Genomic DNA, 17,430 nt, shown 5'->3' on the forward strand with positions numbered 1-17,430 from the left:
GAAAGAAATAATTATACAAAGTAGTCTGTTCCAAGTTATGATTCAGTGAAAGGACACAGGTATCATGTTTATGATGATCTCTGAATGCTAGGTCATTCTGGAAAGCTGTTATTATTTTTGTATTTTAATGACGAGAGGATTTGGGGTTATTACAGTAGAAGTATGTATGTCCCAAATGTTCTCTTGAACCAAGCCTGCTTGTTTGTGTGCCTTGTTTGCAGAATACCGTATCTGTTGTTAGTACAACATAAGTAAAAGTTACGTAGTTTGACGTAACTAAAATGAAAACATATCTGTTTATCCCCACGTTGTTAGCTAATTTTTTGCAGGGGATCTGTCACATTCATAGTTTTTATGTAGAATGCCTTTATGGATGAATACTTCATTTCATGAGTGCTACTTCAATTTGTCCATAAAGATTTACCATTTAGTCAGAGCTGAAGTTACGTACGTTACTTGTGTTTGAACTGAAATGTGATAAGTAGGATTTACTCTTTTAATTCGTTTGTCAGATATACATTGATCAAATATTAACAGTTACCCTGTGTTAGGTATTTGTAACTGTTTTCTTTCTTAACTGATGTTCTCAATCTACTAGAAAAATCAGTGTGTGTGTCTGTGTTTTGTTTTTTTCACGTTACTGCCAATAGGATCAGGTTATTTCAACAAGTGTTGCACTTAGTTGATTCTCAACGACCTTTCCAGTTTAAGAGTTACCGTCCTTGGTTTTCTTGTTTTGTTGACCATCAATGAGGGAACAGATCATGGATGTCCTCACGTTGATTGTATAATGTATGACAATGTGATAATTTTAATTATGATATAGCTTATTTATTTGAACCCGTGTCTTGCATTTCTACAAGAGAATTGTAACATGTGAGAGTGCCAAATTTTGAATGTAAACTTGCTTATGACCTGACAGTTGTCTGTCACTCATGTTTGTCATTTCATGGACAGTGCTAGATAGGAGGCCATGTTAAAGTGGTTTTATTTTGTGTGATGCATTGTCTTGTGGTAGAATGTTTTATATGAAACAGAACAAATGGAAAAAGTCAGTTATTAGATTTTTATGTACACTGCCAAACACATACCCGTCCCTGTGTCAGTGTTTATGTTGGCTTAATTATTTATCGGACAAAGTGTCTAACAACCTAAACTGTTACCAGTCATGAATGAAATGAAAATTCTGAATAAGTGATTTCATTGACAAATCACAAGGTTCCGGATCAGCTGTCATTATAAATTTTTGTTTCGGAAATACCCTGGCTAAAAGTAACAGTTTTTGCGACCATGAAAGCACAGTCAAATCACTTTTGGTACCCATGATTTTTTTTTTTTTGTAATACATGATCTGCCGGTCCCCAGCGCACTTTTCCAGCGATTTCTTATGTATATACCAGATAACGGAGACACTGTGTACCTAATTATTTTATTGTCAAGTATCTGATGAACATAATTTTGTTGGCCTTTTTCATTCCATGATCATTTCCACCATATTTTGTCATACTGACTCTCACTCATACTTTGTTTAAAATCAGCAGCATGATTAAAGCGTTCAGTTGTCATGTACAAACTCGTACATGGGTACAATGTGTGGAGCCTGTTTTGGGGATCCCTTGCAGTTATATTTGGAAATGTTGCTAAAAAGTGTTTTCACTCCTTACTCCTTAAAAACCATCAGCAAATAAATGCCTTTCACTGTTCATGTGGGTTGAAGTCTAATGATTAACATTGTGGTCAAATCTCTAGCGTTAATCAAAATGTCACTTTTTTTTCACAGATGGTCATCAGCTTGATGCATTGTAACTTAAACGGATTCCATATTTGTGATGCTTGTATTTAATTATATTCTGAACAGCAAATGAAACGCAGGTTTTGAAAAAGAATTCTCACAAAAAGTAAGCATTCATGTGCATGTATGTTTTAACGACAAAAAAAAAAAATCAGTTTCTTTTGCTGTTCAATGTATTTTCACTCAGATATCTTTGTTTTCTCTTGTGTATGGTATGAGTTGGGGGTGTACTTAGTATGTATATCCTCCTTGTTGGTCAGCTGTGAGTGGTATATGATACTAATATATGATTTCCTTTGAAACCAGGGGTACAAATACTAGTAACCCATTGCCCGACGTCCCAGTCAAGTGTTTTTTTCTGTTGGGCAAGCTAATTTGTACATCATGCTGTACTGGTGTCCACTTGACTTTCCATTGTTCATTATGTTGTTTCAGTAATTAACAAGATTATCGGCTGGTATAGTAGACATATTATCAGGGCAAGTGATTTTACAAGTGCCACTGTACCGGGGTACATTAGCAATTCAAGAAATATTTCCATCCCTGTTTGAAACTTAGAAATCACGAACTATCCCGGTGTGAAGACACGGATTCAAGTTATGAATTCATTTGAAAAGTCTACATCACACGTGATTAATCATGTTATGAACAGTTGTTGAATATCATATGGTGCTGACATGCTTCAACTTCAGCATAATAGGAAATGAGGGAAATTGTCCGGGTATTATCATGGCTGTTTCGTGTCAAATACATAATTTGAACGGGAGACCTTCCATCTAAAATTTGGGACTGCAGTCTTATTTATATGAATTTAGCTGGCTATCATGAACCCTTTTTCAGACAAGCCATCAAATCGTAGCGACTCGTTGACATGAGACATATCACAAGTAATCTGGTATTCAAAAGCGATGTAAAACATTCATGCATATCCCCATCATGTGCAGCATGTTTAAATTTGAAAAAGCTGCCGTCATGCAATTAGCATTGTCACTGGATTGTCTGGCCTCATCACCTGACTCGATGAATGGAACAAAGGACAATATGGCTGCAGTGGAACCTGTCACTGAGTGACATGTTGGCAGATTTGGTTTCAACACCAGTTTAAGGGTTTTATCCCCAGGTTCTTTTTTCATGACTAGTCCCGTCAAAGTGTTTCTTTATACAACAAATATTTATCAGTACCTCTCTTCAGGTTCACAATAGACATTCAGGCAAGTTACAGTAATATTTCTGAATATGAAACTGAATGCATTGCTCATAGCTTTACACATGTTGAACACGTTTGTTCAAGAATATTCACAAAATTTAATGGTTAGTTTACTTAAATCAAATGTGACACTAAAACTGTAAAACATCAAAATTGGGACTAATCTTAAATATGTTTATTTACCCTAATTTTTAATCCTTCTTTCAACTGATTTTCAAGCGTTGAAACCAAACTACACGGCGTGTCAACCAGTTTTAACGGACTGGCTGTGGATGCATTCATTGTCTTGTCCTCTGTTTTATAGGAATCAGGTACTGAGTGTCAAAGTATTTTGAGATCTTGTTTGGTCATTGATCAGGCCACAGTTGACATAATTTATTGTAGACATCAAATGATCCTCAATGTTCTTACACCTTGTTTATTGTTACATGTGAAGATTTTGTTATTAGCATCTCAGTGCTATGATGTATATTGTTACGTTTCTCACTTTTCTACAAGAGAAATTGTAACCTGTGAGATAATCAAAATGTTTATAATGCCTTGCGTAATCAAATGTTTTTAAGCTTCACACATATGCCATTGTTGGGAGAGCTTCAAAAATCTAGACCCTAAAAAGTACACTATTTTCACAAAAGCCTAAAATGGAGGCATTTTCCTGTGTGTGAATTTTATTACATGTTAAGAACTCATTTCCATGTTCCCCAGTAGGGTTTCTAGACTGTACCACCATACAAACAAGGTAGACTGTGACAGTGCAATAATCTTGTGGTACCAAAAATGTAAAAATTTGAGTTGATTCAGCGTGGGTTTTTGTTGCTGTCTTGGGTTCATGTGGCATACTATTAGAAACCTTGTTCATTCCAAACCCCCATCATTCTGAGATGATTTGTTTGGATTATCAGGGTCCTTTGTTCAAAAGCTGACGCTTTGAAATCTTTGTAGTCAGTAGCATGTATATAGTCTTACTTAGTTACAGGTACATGGATGTTATAATTAGTGCCATTTTCTCAGTTTTATGACGGTTGTTGTTATCACTTGGACAATCTCATTCTTCTACAAGAGAGTTTGTAACCTGTGAGATTGTTGTTACATGGATCTGTTTACTGATGTGCTTTCTGATTTTTATTTGTGCTTTATACAGGGATTTTTCACCTCCATGCAGAGCGTGGGATGATCAGTTTGTAAATCCAGGGGCTCCTTTCACAAAGCAACCTTACTTAGGTTAACCTTAACTCCCAAATAATTAATCAGATATTAACTACTAGCACATGTTTTTGAAGTTATACTTTGTGTTTTTTTGTTACAAGCAAAGGGAAACAATAAGTGACTTCTTATAAAAATGTGACATTATTTACAATTTTTGAAATGAATTTCTTCGGTGGTTAGGAAATTTGTGATCATGTATACAACATGCAACTGTCTGTAGAGTGTATCCTTTTCGATACCACATTTTCTACTACACAGACCTATTTTGCTCGTGACCCGTGAAGGTCCCGGGGTAGAATAGGCCTTCAGCAACCCATGCTTGCCATTAAAGGCAACTGACGGGATCGGGTGGTAAGGCAAACTGACTTGGTTGACACGTCATGGGTTCCCAATTACGCAGATCGATGCTCATGTTGTTGATCTTTGGATTGTCTGGTCCAGACTCGATTATTTACATACTGCCGCCATGTAGCTGGAATATTGCTGAGTGCAGCGTAAAACTAAAACTCTCGTAAATTCCTAAATGTAAAATCACTTTCTTCTCACTTTGGAAAAGAGACAGCATAGGTGGGGAGTGAGATGGCACAGGTAGGGAACAGAAATATACAAATTATGGTTAAACTGAAGGCACTATGCCATAACAAAATATAAAGTGGACATTGTAAGCTATAGTTATTTTACAACAAATAAAACCCATCTTCTCTGCATGGAGGTGAACCAATCACTGGGCATTTTTGATTAGTATTGACAATTTCCTTGCACAGACCTCACATTTCTGCAGGAGAGATTGCAACATGTGAGACAGGGTGCAGACAATATGGCTTTACTCCTACTGATCTGTACGAGATATACAATTAATAGGACTATTTACACCATATTTTTGTATGTCAATTTTAGCATTTTTTATATGTTATTTCCACTGAGTCTACAAGAGATGTAACCAGTGGGGATTAATATTTTTAATAAAGAATTGTTTCTGCTATAATGTAAGTATGTAGGTTGTTTTGGGTGGTGACCGTCTCCATGGATACAGCATCTTCTTAGATGAAGGTACAGCTGAAGAGAAGTGAGCAAATGATATCACTGAAGTGGTGCTGAAGTCATGAAATGAAGCCCATACACAAGGTAACAGATCAGTAAAAGCATTTACTGACTTTGTGATTTGACGGTCCATAAAGGTGAGCTGAAAGAAAACACGTGGATACTGAAGAGTCCAAAGCTTGTTTGTTAGTAATTTTTTTTAAATGTATGCCAGTCAAATTTTAAAACGCGTCAGTGAGCAGGAAAAACACCCCACAATATTGTATTTCAATACTATATTCGACCTACACTTTCTTTTGTACTGCAAATATATTATCACTGTCCAAATCTGAAAACCAACAAGCAATGACATAAATATCATAATTGTCTTTAACATATGACAAATACTTCTTACGCTAATAAGCTGTCCATCAGTCTCAGTACTTTATGTTGCACTCCACTGCTGAGTCTACCTGACGCCACCTGCAACTAGATTTTGTTAATCTTTGAGCGACCTATGACAGCCCAATCAGACAATGGCTACTGTTTAGGGGTTGATGGGACTTAAAATATTTGAGGGATCAGTGACTAGTAAACAAAATCAGCACAAAACACTTGACCTGTATATATGCTTAGTGCTTTCTGATGACATGGGTACCATTGACATCCTTGAATATTGACAAACAAACTATTTTTCAGTGACTGTTTAATCATGGTGGACAGTATTGTAGCGATCATATGGGGGGTGGGGAAAGCATATTCCAGAATTGTTCGGGTACTAAGTTCAAAAGGTATAAGCGGATGTCCACTTTTGCAATTTGGTAAGCTCTGATCCAATGAATCTCAGTAGTGGAGTGTAACAAAAAGTACTGGGTTGTCAGAACTGCGGACAGTCATTAGTTCCAGTGACTGGCATTTGATCACAAGACAAAATATGTTTTTCAATCAGACCACTTTTCCTGGAAAGAGCTTCAGATATCGTCTAAGTCTACCATTAAGGTGGGATTACAGCCTTCAATCAAACGTTTCTTCAACAAAAACATACCCATAGTTTCAGTATGGAAACAGCACTGTATGTCCTTATGAATCACATAATTTAAAAAAATACTGGAAGGAATTATTTTTCCTTCCTCATTTACTTACACCAACGTTTAAAATGCCTGGCTGCCCAACTGCAGGGGACAGGTTATTTTCACCATGCACAACCAGGTTCTTCCCACCACTTTAAATATAGACATGAAGTTATTTTGTGAGCAGGTAAGTTTTACATCTGACCAGCCCTATGGTCTGGTTGAAATCTTTGTTCTTTGCTTACATTCACTGAAAGGGAGCATAAACTTGACATCTGCATCTTCTAACCACTCCACCAGGATGAAGCATATTCATGGATAAGAGAGTGGTAAAAGCAGCATAAATCAAATTCACTATCCCAACGGGAGAAACCTGGGTCTTTGTCATCACAAGCAAACACTCCAACATTAGGCTACCCACAGAATCCACAGTTGATGTTGGTGTGAGCGAGCGTCAAAGGATGGACTGCCAGTGAGTCTGTTGAACAGTTGACGTTAGCATAATGAAACAGGACTGACATTCATGTTTGGTCAAACAGAATGTGCACCTAATCATCCAATCTAGCATGAAGACTTCCACAAAGATACACAAACATCACCAACGTTTATGTCTGTTCCTCCTGTGATGTTGAGAGTCTGTGGAATGAGCTGCCAGAACCCCTGACTGGAACTGATCTTCATCTGTAGTGATGAGATCTGATATGGCCCTCATAAGAGCTCCCTCTTTCTCTGCCTCATTCCAGCTGGTGGGTCCTGGGTGGGTGATCTTGTGTTCCAGTAGCTTGTCCAACTCACGTCGAAGGTCCTGAGGGCGGTAAAACATTGTCCCAGAAGCTGATTATATCCTACATTGAATCTTCTTAATCCTATATCATTTTTCTTTCTCCTCCTCTCTCATTCATTATCCCCCATCTCATTCACTCAAATATCAATGTTGATCACTGGATTGTCTGGTCCAGACTTGAATATTTACAGACTGCCACCATATAGCTGGAATATTGATGAGTGGAACATAAAACTGAACTCAATCCCTCAATATTAATGAACAAAAATTACAGTGACATACTGCAACAAATATGTCTGACATCACCTATGTTGTATCATTAGTGCTCCATAAAATAATGTTCAACAAGAACAAATGTATTGACTCACAAAACTTGTTACCATTTGGTAATATGACATTTGAGATTCTTTTAAGAGACTGATAGGTTTGTATCCAAAGCTTATACGAATGGGAAAGTGGCTCAGATCTCCTGTACTACAGCTATCAAATCTTCGCAGCAGTGGATGCTCTCATTGTCTTTCTGAAGTTTAATTTTTACACGGGCCTGGCCAATCTTGGGATATTAATGTTGGTTTGTTATAGTTCAGACATTCTGATCTCCAAACAGAAACATTTTTATTTCTGAGTTTTATCAGCCAACAACACTTTCTTCCACCTATTATGTCTTCATGTCACTTTTCCCCTATACCACCAAACGCACTTCTAACTTGTGAAATGGTGATACACTTTCTTTATGCCACAATAATGTAAGTGTTCCTTGTTTTGATGAACAACAGGGGAAAGTGGCCGACCACTTCAACGTCTGTTTTCTGTACCTTCACCAAACATCTTCGCCCAAACGTAGACTCGTGAACCACTAACACTTCTACAATCTCACTGTTTTCCAGACCTTACTGATGTAATTCAATAATTATTTCTTTCAGCCATTCTGTCGTCTGATGGCATGCGACAGAGGTAAACACAAGCAATGGTGCCATACAAAGAAGCACATTCTAAAATATGATCATACCTAATTTCACTAGCAAATGTTTTCAACAGAGAAACTTTTGTTTACAGTAAATTCTTCCGAGAGAGACGGAGCAAACAAGTTTGTTACAAGACAAACAAAACAACAACATAATTCCAGCTATATGACAATTTCCCATAAATAATCAACTCTGAATCAGACAAATCAGGGTTCATATACTTGTCATCAAAAGTTGACTCAATTTAGTAAATATACCCACTAACTTCCGGCAACTGTACTAAACAAATTTGTAATGTTGTAAAGATAGGCATAAGTTCAATACATGAGAAACCCTTAGAAACATTCGTAAATTCTTAACACCAAAATGCACTTGTTCACAAGCATGATCCTCATGCAATTCATCTGCATAAGGTTTGCAGTTAGTGGAGAAATCAATCTACGATGTAACTATACATATGTGATGCCAAATTTGTGAAGAAACCTTGGAAAAAATTAGGAACACTTGTCTGTTCGTGTGATCCCATATTTTATTCCCCCTCAGTACTGGTAAACACATATAAGATTATCCATGACCTGACAAATGACCCCAATTTGCATACTTGGGAACGCCCCACAGAACGATCCACTTGAAACAAGAGGGAGACAGGTTGTCTGATAAATATCGAGAAGTTCATTTTCCCCGTGCATTTCACGCATGAACTGTTATAGCACACTCGATTTGGGAACAGGTACAATCCCAACGAATTGAATCAACACAATATACTGAGCAAATATGTTCAGGACCACCGATCCATTTCACGAAGCAAATGACATTTTCCTGGGTTTTTTTTAACAAAATTGTTGAATATCTAAAATGCTTGTCAATGCCCCAATCATCTATTTGTCTTCGTCTTAAGTAAAGGTTAGCATGGAATATCAGTATCTTATGCCTGAAAATGCAAGTCTTATCATTCGAAGGAATATGCGGAGTTGATTTCATGTCACGGTTAGCATGTATTGCACATGCATAATCGTCAAGCTACCTGTGGCTGCCAAGTGTACTCGCCCAATTTGTTGTACCGCCTCTCTTGTCACAAATGCGTTTAGTGCGCAGGATCATCTAATATGTGTCTAGCAGTAAATACACTAAAAGAAGATGTGTGTTTTAAGTGAGTCTTAACTTTTGATGAGCAATATATTATGAGTAATGAGCCATTTCAGCAAACCAACCACAATAAGCTGCTTTTCACAAGCAGCACACAGGTTGTTTGGGAGCCATTCTAACGGAATTCTCACAAAGCTATGATGAATCATGGCAGTGCTTCCCAATGGTAGAGACAACATACCTTGACTAGCTGAGCTGTGGTGGGTGAAGCTTTAAAGACAATCCAGTCATCTACAGACACAGTGTCCTGGTCTCCATCCTGAGCAGCAACAGATCAGTTAAAAACATCTTGCAGATTAATCATCCACAGAAAATAAACATTGGTCTGGAAGTTATCCACCAAAGATCTGCTTTGAAAACACCCCCAATGGTTTCAAAGTAATGAGTAAGCCAATATATGCTGCACAAAATAAGTTAGGGATATTGGTACTTTTATGGCTGATATTTATCAGTATGAATAAATACATCATTATGAATAAATTCAAAATTCACAAATATTACTATTTTTGTCCACTTTTTGGCACTCATATCCAGGCTCTAGGTACATAATATCCCTGTACATAGGACACTAATGTTCCATCCCATACTTTTTCAACCCACTGGGATTCATATAGCCATGCTGCTTGTTAGGCACAATGCTCATGGGTACCCATTTTACAGCTGGGTGAAGAAGACAATGTGGATAAAAGTATACTGTCCAAGTATACTGCACAAATGTGCCAACCAGGGGACCTGTACCATAGGATCAAACTCGGGCCTTCAGTGTGACAGGCAGACACCTAGACTTGTCATTTCAAGAATCGTCATAATAAGTACAGTTAAAAGTATTATTCCAGCTTTAAGAGGGCAGTCTACAAATAGATGTAACTAATTCTTGACCTCAGAATCTTGACTATCCAGATCCAGGCATATATGGGTAAAAATAAAATTTCTGAGGTTTGAGCAGGCCTACTTCTAATATTTCAGCGAGTTTTTTTAGCCAAATTGACTTTAAATACTAACAGTTCCAAACAGAAATGAGAGAAAACAGGTTAGCTGTTGGCCAGTTGAACTTGATCCTCGATATCTCAAGGGTATACGTTCCAATAAATCTCCACTATACCCTGGATGCATCTACAGCTCAGCTTTATTACCTCCCTTTGCTGGTTCCACATTCTCACAATAGCCAGTCAGCTAAGGTGCCATTACAACCGAGCTTGCCAGTGTCAGCAAAGGTAACTGTGGCAGCTGTGAAGATTTGCTCACAGTGCGACTCATTCTCTTCCCACAGTGGTTACTTGTCACATCTTCCTACGTAACCTCCGTTCTAATACAACCCTTTCATGGTGCGAGTATTCAAGACTCCTGATTGGAGGCAATCAGATTTAGTAGTGCAATCAGCGACCTTGTTTCAAAAGTGATCGTTCGAAAGATCTCGGTAATTTCCAGTTGCATCGTGAAAACTAGAACCTCTTCCCAAGCGTGATACTCAAATGTTTCTTCTAGGCAGAACTCAATCATGTCATTTTTGTTTCTCCACATTGCTTGCATTTGTCAAGTTGAATCTAAGTCGATGTAACACGTGTTCTGATTGGACAGAATAAAGGGAGATAAATCTGATGCCATTTTTTGCCGTTAGGGGATTTCATGAGAACTGCGAAATATGGCCGCATTAGAACAGAGGTTCGTAGGAAGATATGACAAGTAACCTCTGTGGGAAGAGAATGAGTGCGACTCAGATTTGGGGGGAAATCATGCTGACAAATTGACAAGTCTGTATCTTTAAAAAAAAATATATGCAAGAACTCCTTCTACCTCTTTAACAATTTAAAAAGCAAAAGTGAGTTGTGATTGGTATGTTCAGCTTCCCTGGCAGGTAATAAATTCATCGGGCCAAGTCGTAGATGCGTCCTGGGAATAGTGGAGATTTATTGGAATGTATACCATGGAGATATCAAGGATGGTTTAACATGTACAATAACTTTCATGCCAGTATTTCACAATTTTCAACAGCTATAAATCTGACATTCTGTGAGGGACATAAATGGTCTGTATTCTGTGTATAGGGGTTCAGATGTCACTGAGAGACCCTCTAAAAAAATTCAAATTGGCGCACTTGCTCTGATTTGTTTCACTTAATCACTTTCAAAACTGCAGATTTCTTATGAGCAAATAAAAGGACAATGCAGTAGATATGCAGTTATTCATGGTAGTGTTCTCTAAGTCACTGGTTGAAACAAATTTTGCAGTCTCACCTTTCCAGAACCAATGTCTCCTCCAAAGAAAAGCAGTGGATACGGTGACACCATTGTGCAGTCATGGACGTACACCTTAAAATAAATAATGAGTGAGGTTAGTTTTGTGCTGCACAAAGCAATATTCAAGTTAACTGGCGGCAGTCTGTAAATAATCAAGTCTGGACCAGACTATCCAGTGTCTACAGCATGAGAATAGATCTTGGTATGATGACATGTGTCAGCCATGTCAGCAAGCCTGACCACCAGATTGCAACAGGCCTGGGTTATTGAAGATCAGTTATAACCCAGATCTTCACAGGTCCTACAATAAAGATCATGCCAAGAAAATACCCAAGAACAAATGATTCATAACACAGGCTTCCTAGTATCATATTTTATAGAGCCAACAGAACTACTAACTTTAGCCTATGTCATAGATGATAAATCCTTCCTAGACAACTGTCTCTTAACAAATTACCTATAACTGTTAATATGACTAAACAACTAATTGTGCAAATCATTCTTGCCATGATTGGTGGATCTGTAACTGCAAGAGGGTACCTTTGTTGTCTTTAACTTGTGATAGAACACCATCCACTTGGACTCAAAGAAATTCTCTCTGGAGTTGACAGATTTCGGGTGTACATCTGCCTTGCCTTCATGCCTAGTATAGAGAGACACCATTCTGAAAATAGCAGAGAGTGAGTGAGTGAGGTGGGTTCAGCACTGCTATGAACGCCTGTTATATCACAACATGTAGCATGATAGCTTGAAGTGTGTTAGATCTTAACCATTTAGATGAACCCTTAGAGGATAGGTATAGTGTTGACTTGTTTACTGCCACACTAAGCAATATTCCAGCTATATGATGGCAGCCGTTAAATAATCTAGTCTGGACAAGAAAACCCAGTAATGAACAGCATAAGTATTGATCTACGCAACTAGCATACAATGATGTATGTCAACCAAATCACCTAATCCCATTAGTCTTGTCTCCTGGAATTGCTAAGATCAATTCGAACCCGGATCTTCCAGGGTATGTGGTAGCCACACTTAGAACAACAATGACTGTGACTTCCCAATATCAGGTTTATGGCATGCCCAAGGGATTCATCTCTGCACAGCAAAGTGGAGCACCTTCAGCTTTTGGGCATCCAATGCTCCAGGAAATGACAATAAAGTGAGAATATGATTTTACACCAGTTTTAGCTATATTTCAGCAATATCACAGCAGGGAACACCAGAAGTGGGCTGCATACACTGTATTTGGTGTGACAAGCCAACGCTTTAAGCACTAGGCTGACCCAACGCCCAAACTTCCTTGGCTAAAATTGTCCTGATAGTTCTTCTTGTAACCTAGGTTACACATGTCTGAGGGATTCCTCAGTGGTTGTGCAGCTTAGCATGGAAAGTTCTGCTTCACTTACTTGTACGGTGGTGCCCCTGGTCTTGGGCATTTTGCCACTTTGGCTACGTTGGGATAAAGTCCAGCACAGAGCACTGCTTTCACCAGTCCATAGTTATCTGCACAAGGAGGATACAAAATTAGTAACACAGTGAAGAAATAAACACCTAAATCTGACTGCAACCAATCACGAACACAGAACAGTCGTACCATGAAAGGGTCACATTAGAACAGAGGTTACTTGGAAGATACGACAGGAGTAACCTCTGTGGTAGGAGAACAAGTCACAAAAGACAATCTCTGATTAATGGCCTTTAAGCTTAAAGGCCATTAAAGGAACATTGTACGCAAGCCTTCTGACAATGATCTATTCACTATTTCACTGTAACGCACTCTCTACATTGTTCCAGCAACAGTGACCCCTCACTTGCCCTGACCTTATGTCGTTTATCAGTACCATTCATAAATATGGACAAAAGCAGCATTATCATATATTAGAAATTACATGTTGGGTTACAGTAAACAAGGTAATACTGTCATTCATTTTTTTATACGTATTTCAAAGTACCCAGTTCTCAGAGATTCAACTTACTGGAGTTGACATTGGCAGCCAAGTCTTTTGGATTCTTGTTTTTGATGAACCCCAGCTCCAGTAAGAGCTGAGCCAGCTGCCCCTTCATGTCCTTCAACAGCTGTAATATCAAACTGGGGAATTACACACAATATTGTCTGTCAAAAACTGTAATAATCAAGCTGGGGAATTACACACAATATTGTCTGTCAACAGCTGTAATATCAAGCTGGGGAATTACAATATTGTCTGTCCACAGCTGTAATATCAAGCTGTGGAATTACAATATTGTCTATCAACAGCTGTAATAATCAAGACGAGGATTATTACACACAACATTGTCAGTAAACAGCTTTAATATCAAGCTGAGGAATTACACACAATATTGTCAGTCAACAGCTGTAATATCAAGCTGGTGAATTACACACAATATTGTCACTCAACAGCTGTAATAATCAAGCTGGGGCATTACACACAATAATGTCTGTCAACCGCTGTAATAATCAAGCTGGATAATTACACACTACATTGTCTAACAACAGCTGTAATATCAAGCGGGAGAATTACACACCATATTGTCTGTCAATACATGTAATATCAAGCTGGGGAAATACACACTATATTGTCTATCAACAGCTGTAATATCAAGCGGGAGAATTACACACCATATTGTCTGTCAATACATGTAATATCAAGCTGGGGAAATACACACTATATTGTCTATCAACAGCTGTAATATCAAGCGGGTGAATTACACACCATATTGTCTGTCAATACATGTAATATCAAGCTGGGGAAATACACACTATATTGTCTGTCAACAGCTGTAATATCAAGCTGGATAATTACACATACTATATTGCAAACATGAGTTTGTCAACAGCTGTCATACATGACTGTACAATATTCACTGCACTGCCAAGGCAACATTATTCAGAAATTACATCAAATTTCAGGTATGGTGTGCTGCATTGTTCATATTGTAAAACAATCTACTGCAGCAGTACAGATAATGACAGGGAAGGTATGGACAGATTTATATTGATCTGCACCGTTTTAAAATACATATATATGTCAACACTAAAAAGAAAAAGGCACAATCAGTTACTCTGAAATTACATTCATTGGGATTTTGTTATCCATATCACTTGGATTTATGCTGACCATAAATTTGTGACAGTTATTTTGACTTTAAACATTTCTCTTCTTCTATTAACAATCCAATCCAACAGTTAAACTGATCAACAGTGAGACACACAGCAACATTACTGGCAGCCATAACTGTTCCCAGAATGATGCGGTGGGTTCCGAAGGTGCACCTACCCGTAATGTGCTTGGAGATAGGAAGTTCTGCCAACAGTAGTCGCGATCATTTCCTCTAGACTTAGCCCGCTCCCAGCCCTGATATGGAATAACAATTTTTACAAGCAATGATTATTTTCAGCAATTGTTTCTTAAAACAATCAAACACTTAAGACAAGACACAGTATTGAATCTGGTCTGATGGCCATTACATCTAGCACAACATCTGAATATGACAAATTCCCCTGACCCCGTAAATTTGGAAGAGCAAATCATCTGACAGTTACTTAAAGTAAAACTTGATTTTTTGAGTCCAAATCATTTCTATGGAAAATGAGAAAAATAAAAATGCAACAAATCTGCATGTATCAAAAAGCACCACTTTGGGATCTGTCTCGTATAGCTGATAAGTTTTTTGAAAGATATTGAAAGGTTTTCAAGTTGTACTCCAGACACGAAGGACATCATTTCCTTTTTAGACTAGAATGTTTACATGGAAACTAAGAAAAGCAAATTCTGCAAATAGCAAAAGGCACCACTTTGTGATCTGCTTCATATATCTGCCAAGTTTTACACATAAATATTGAGTGATTTTCCCTTTTAGAGAGTCCAGATTGTTTCAATGGAAATCCAGAAAATTAAAAATGACAAAATCTGTGAACAGCAAAACAAACCACTTAGTTCTTTTTGACATATCCATTAACTTTTGTTGCTTCAGCTATACTCCAGAAGCAAAATGATTACAGACAAGGTGTTGACTATATCCCCAAGTCTAAGTAAACTTAGTCTCAGTAGCTTTCGTTACACTCCACTACTGAGTCTCACAAAACTTAGTTGCAGGTCACGTCAGGTAACTTTTGAACGATCTTTGACTGTCAGTCAAATGCAAGAAGGCCGAATGGATTTAACCAATCAGACAACAGCTACTATTTAGGATTTGGACGGACTTGAAATATTCGCTAGTCACTGTCACTTATCCATCAATAAACGAAAATTAGAAAACACAGGTATTTGACCAGCAGTATATATGCTAGGGCTCTCTGATGACATGGTTACCATTAAAGTAATATTTCAGCAAGCTGACATCCTTGAATATTGACAAAAACGCTATTTTCAGTGACTGTTCACTTACTGTTTACAGTATGGTAGCGTGCTCCATGTGAATATCTCAGCAGCGATCGTATGGAAAATAGCATTAGGGATCATTCGGGTACAAACCTTTCCAAGGTAAAAGTTCAAAAGTTATGTGTGAATGTTCTTTCGCGATTTGGTAAGCTGTGTTGTGATTGGTCAATCTGAAACGTTACTCGACACAACCTCCTACTAGGTTTTGTTAGACTCAGTAGTGGCGTGTAATGAAAAGTACTGAGACCACATTTACTCAGACGGCTATATAAATCCCCCCGTATTATATGCCGGTGGATAACAGTCAGTGAGTTTAGTTTTAAGCCACACTCAACATTATTCCAGCTGGATAACAAATTCACTGACCTATACTATAAGAAAATGGACATAAACATTTATTTCTGAGTGTTTTTATTAACAGTTTGAAAATCAACACAATTATAAAAAAATTCCATTTGGATTAAAGGATAAGAGCAAAAAAACGACATATTTCTCATATTGCTAAAGACAATTCCCCTGAAGCAGCAAAACTGAAAACAATTCTGTCCATACCTCAAATGCCTTGATAAGCATAATGTGATCACTCTTGGAATCCTCAGACAATGCCTTCCGTGCCCGGTCAGCTTCCTCCTCCTTGCCCTATGGAAATGGCAAGGTATCTTGATGGTGTGGCAAGTGTATATTTGGTATTCTTTTAACGTCGCACTAAGCAATATCAGATATGTGATGGCAATCAATCAATCAATCATTCAACCACCCACCCAACCAGCAAACTAACCAACCAACCAACCAATCGTTTCTTGTATTGGATGCCACAGGCCCATTCTACATTTACAACCAACCAACCAACCAACCATTTCTTGTAGTGGAAATTTACAATTTACAATTGACTATGAGAGAGAATACATGATATCAATAATAACATATGGTTGGGTTATGTTACAACATGCAGAAATGACTGTCAGCATAGACGTATAGCATTAAAGACATACATTGCTAGATTTTTCTGGATTTACAAATTCATAAATACAGAAGGCAGTTGGTAAATAATCAGGCAATTCAGCGACTGAAACTGTTGGCAATGTTCTAGACCCTCTGTCTTCAATAACATGCAATCGGCAGCCATTGAACAAGGGGAGCAGTATGTGTAACAGGAAACCACCTCCCATTATACACAGTTCTTCCAATTACCTAGAACTGAACTGTGAATGATGGAATCTAGTGCCAAAAATTATATCTATATCTTGAGCACATAAACCTGTGATTTATAATATACTGAACAGCAAAAGAAACACATGACTCTGGCTTTTTGTCGAGTTTCTTAAAAGTAGATATAAACATGAACGCTTACTTCTGAGATTTCATTTTTTCGAAACTTGCATTTATTTTGCTGTTGAGTATACAAGCAACATCCCATGATGCCAGACACTGAACCATGACACCCTGGACTGCCTGATCCATTTAGTTAGAACCAGTGTAAATTGCCAGGGGGGCTGTTTTAAATCAAATCGCAAGGTGGGGTTGAGATGTTCAAAAATAACTTATATAGCGTTAGGAAACAATAACAGTTGATAAGAGTCTAACGATATGACAGCAATATCACAACAATTTCATACATTAT

General features: G+C 37.8%; 1 protein-coding gene across 1 annotated transcript in view; it reads right to left on the reverse strand.

Moving 5' to 3' along the window:
• Nucleotides 1-5,506: 5,506 nt before the first annotated feature.
• Nucleotides 5,507-17,430, reverse strand: part of LOC137268287 (ATP-dependent DNA/RNA helicase DHX36-like) — a 31,143-nt gene continuing 19,219 nt past the window's right edge. The window contains exons 20-27 of the mRNA XM_067802832.1: nt 16,362-16,448; nt 14,706-14,783; nt 13,404-13,503; nt 12,834-12,930; nt 11,968-12,091; nt 11,425-11,499; nt 9,372-9,449; nt 5,507-7,100 (exon numbers count right to left, since the gene is read on the reverse strand). Of these exons, the coding sequence (XP_067658933.1) occupies nt 6,891-7,100; nt 9,372-9,449; nt 11,425-11,499; nt 11,968-12,091; nt 12,834-12,930; nt 13,404-13,503; nt 14,706-14,783; nt 16,362-16,448 (849 nt within the window). The 3' untranslated portion in view covers nt 5,507-6,890. The remainder of the gene's footprint in view (nt 7,101-9,371; nt 9,450-11,424; nt 11,500-11,967; nt 12,092-12,833; nt 12,931-13,403; nt 13,504-14,705; nt 14,784-16,361; nt 16,449-17,430) is intronic.

Source organism: Haliotis asinina, chromosome 16 (genome assembly GCF_037392515.1).
Source record: "Haliotis asinina isolate JCU_RB_2024 chromosome 16, JCU_Hal_asi_v2, whole genome shotgun sequence".
Lineage (NCBI taxonomy): Eukaryota > Metazoa > Mollusca > Gastropoda > Lepetellida > Haliotidae > Haliotis > Haliotis asinina.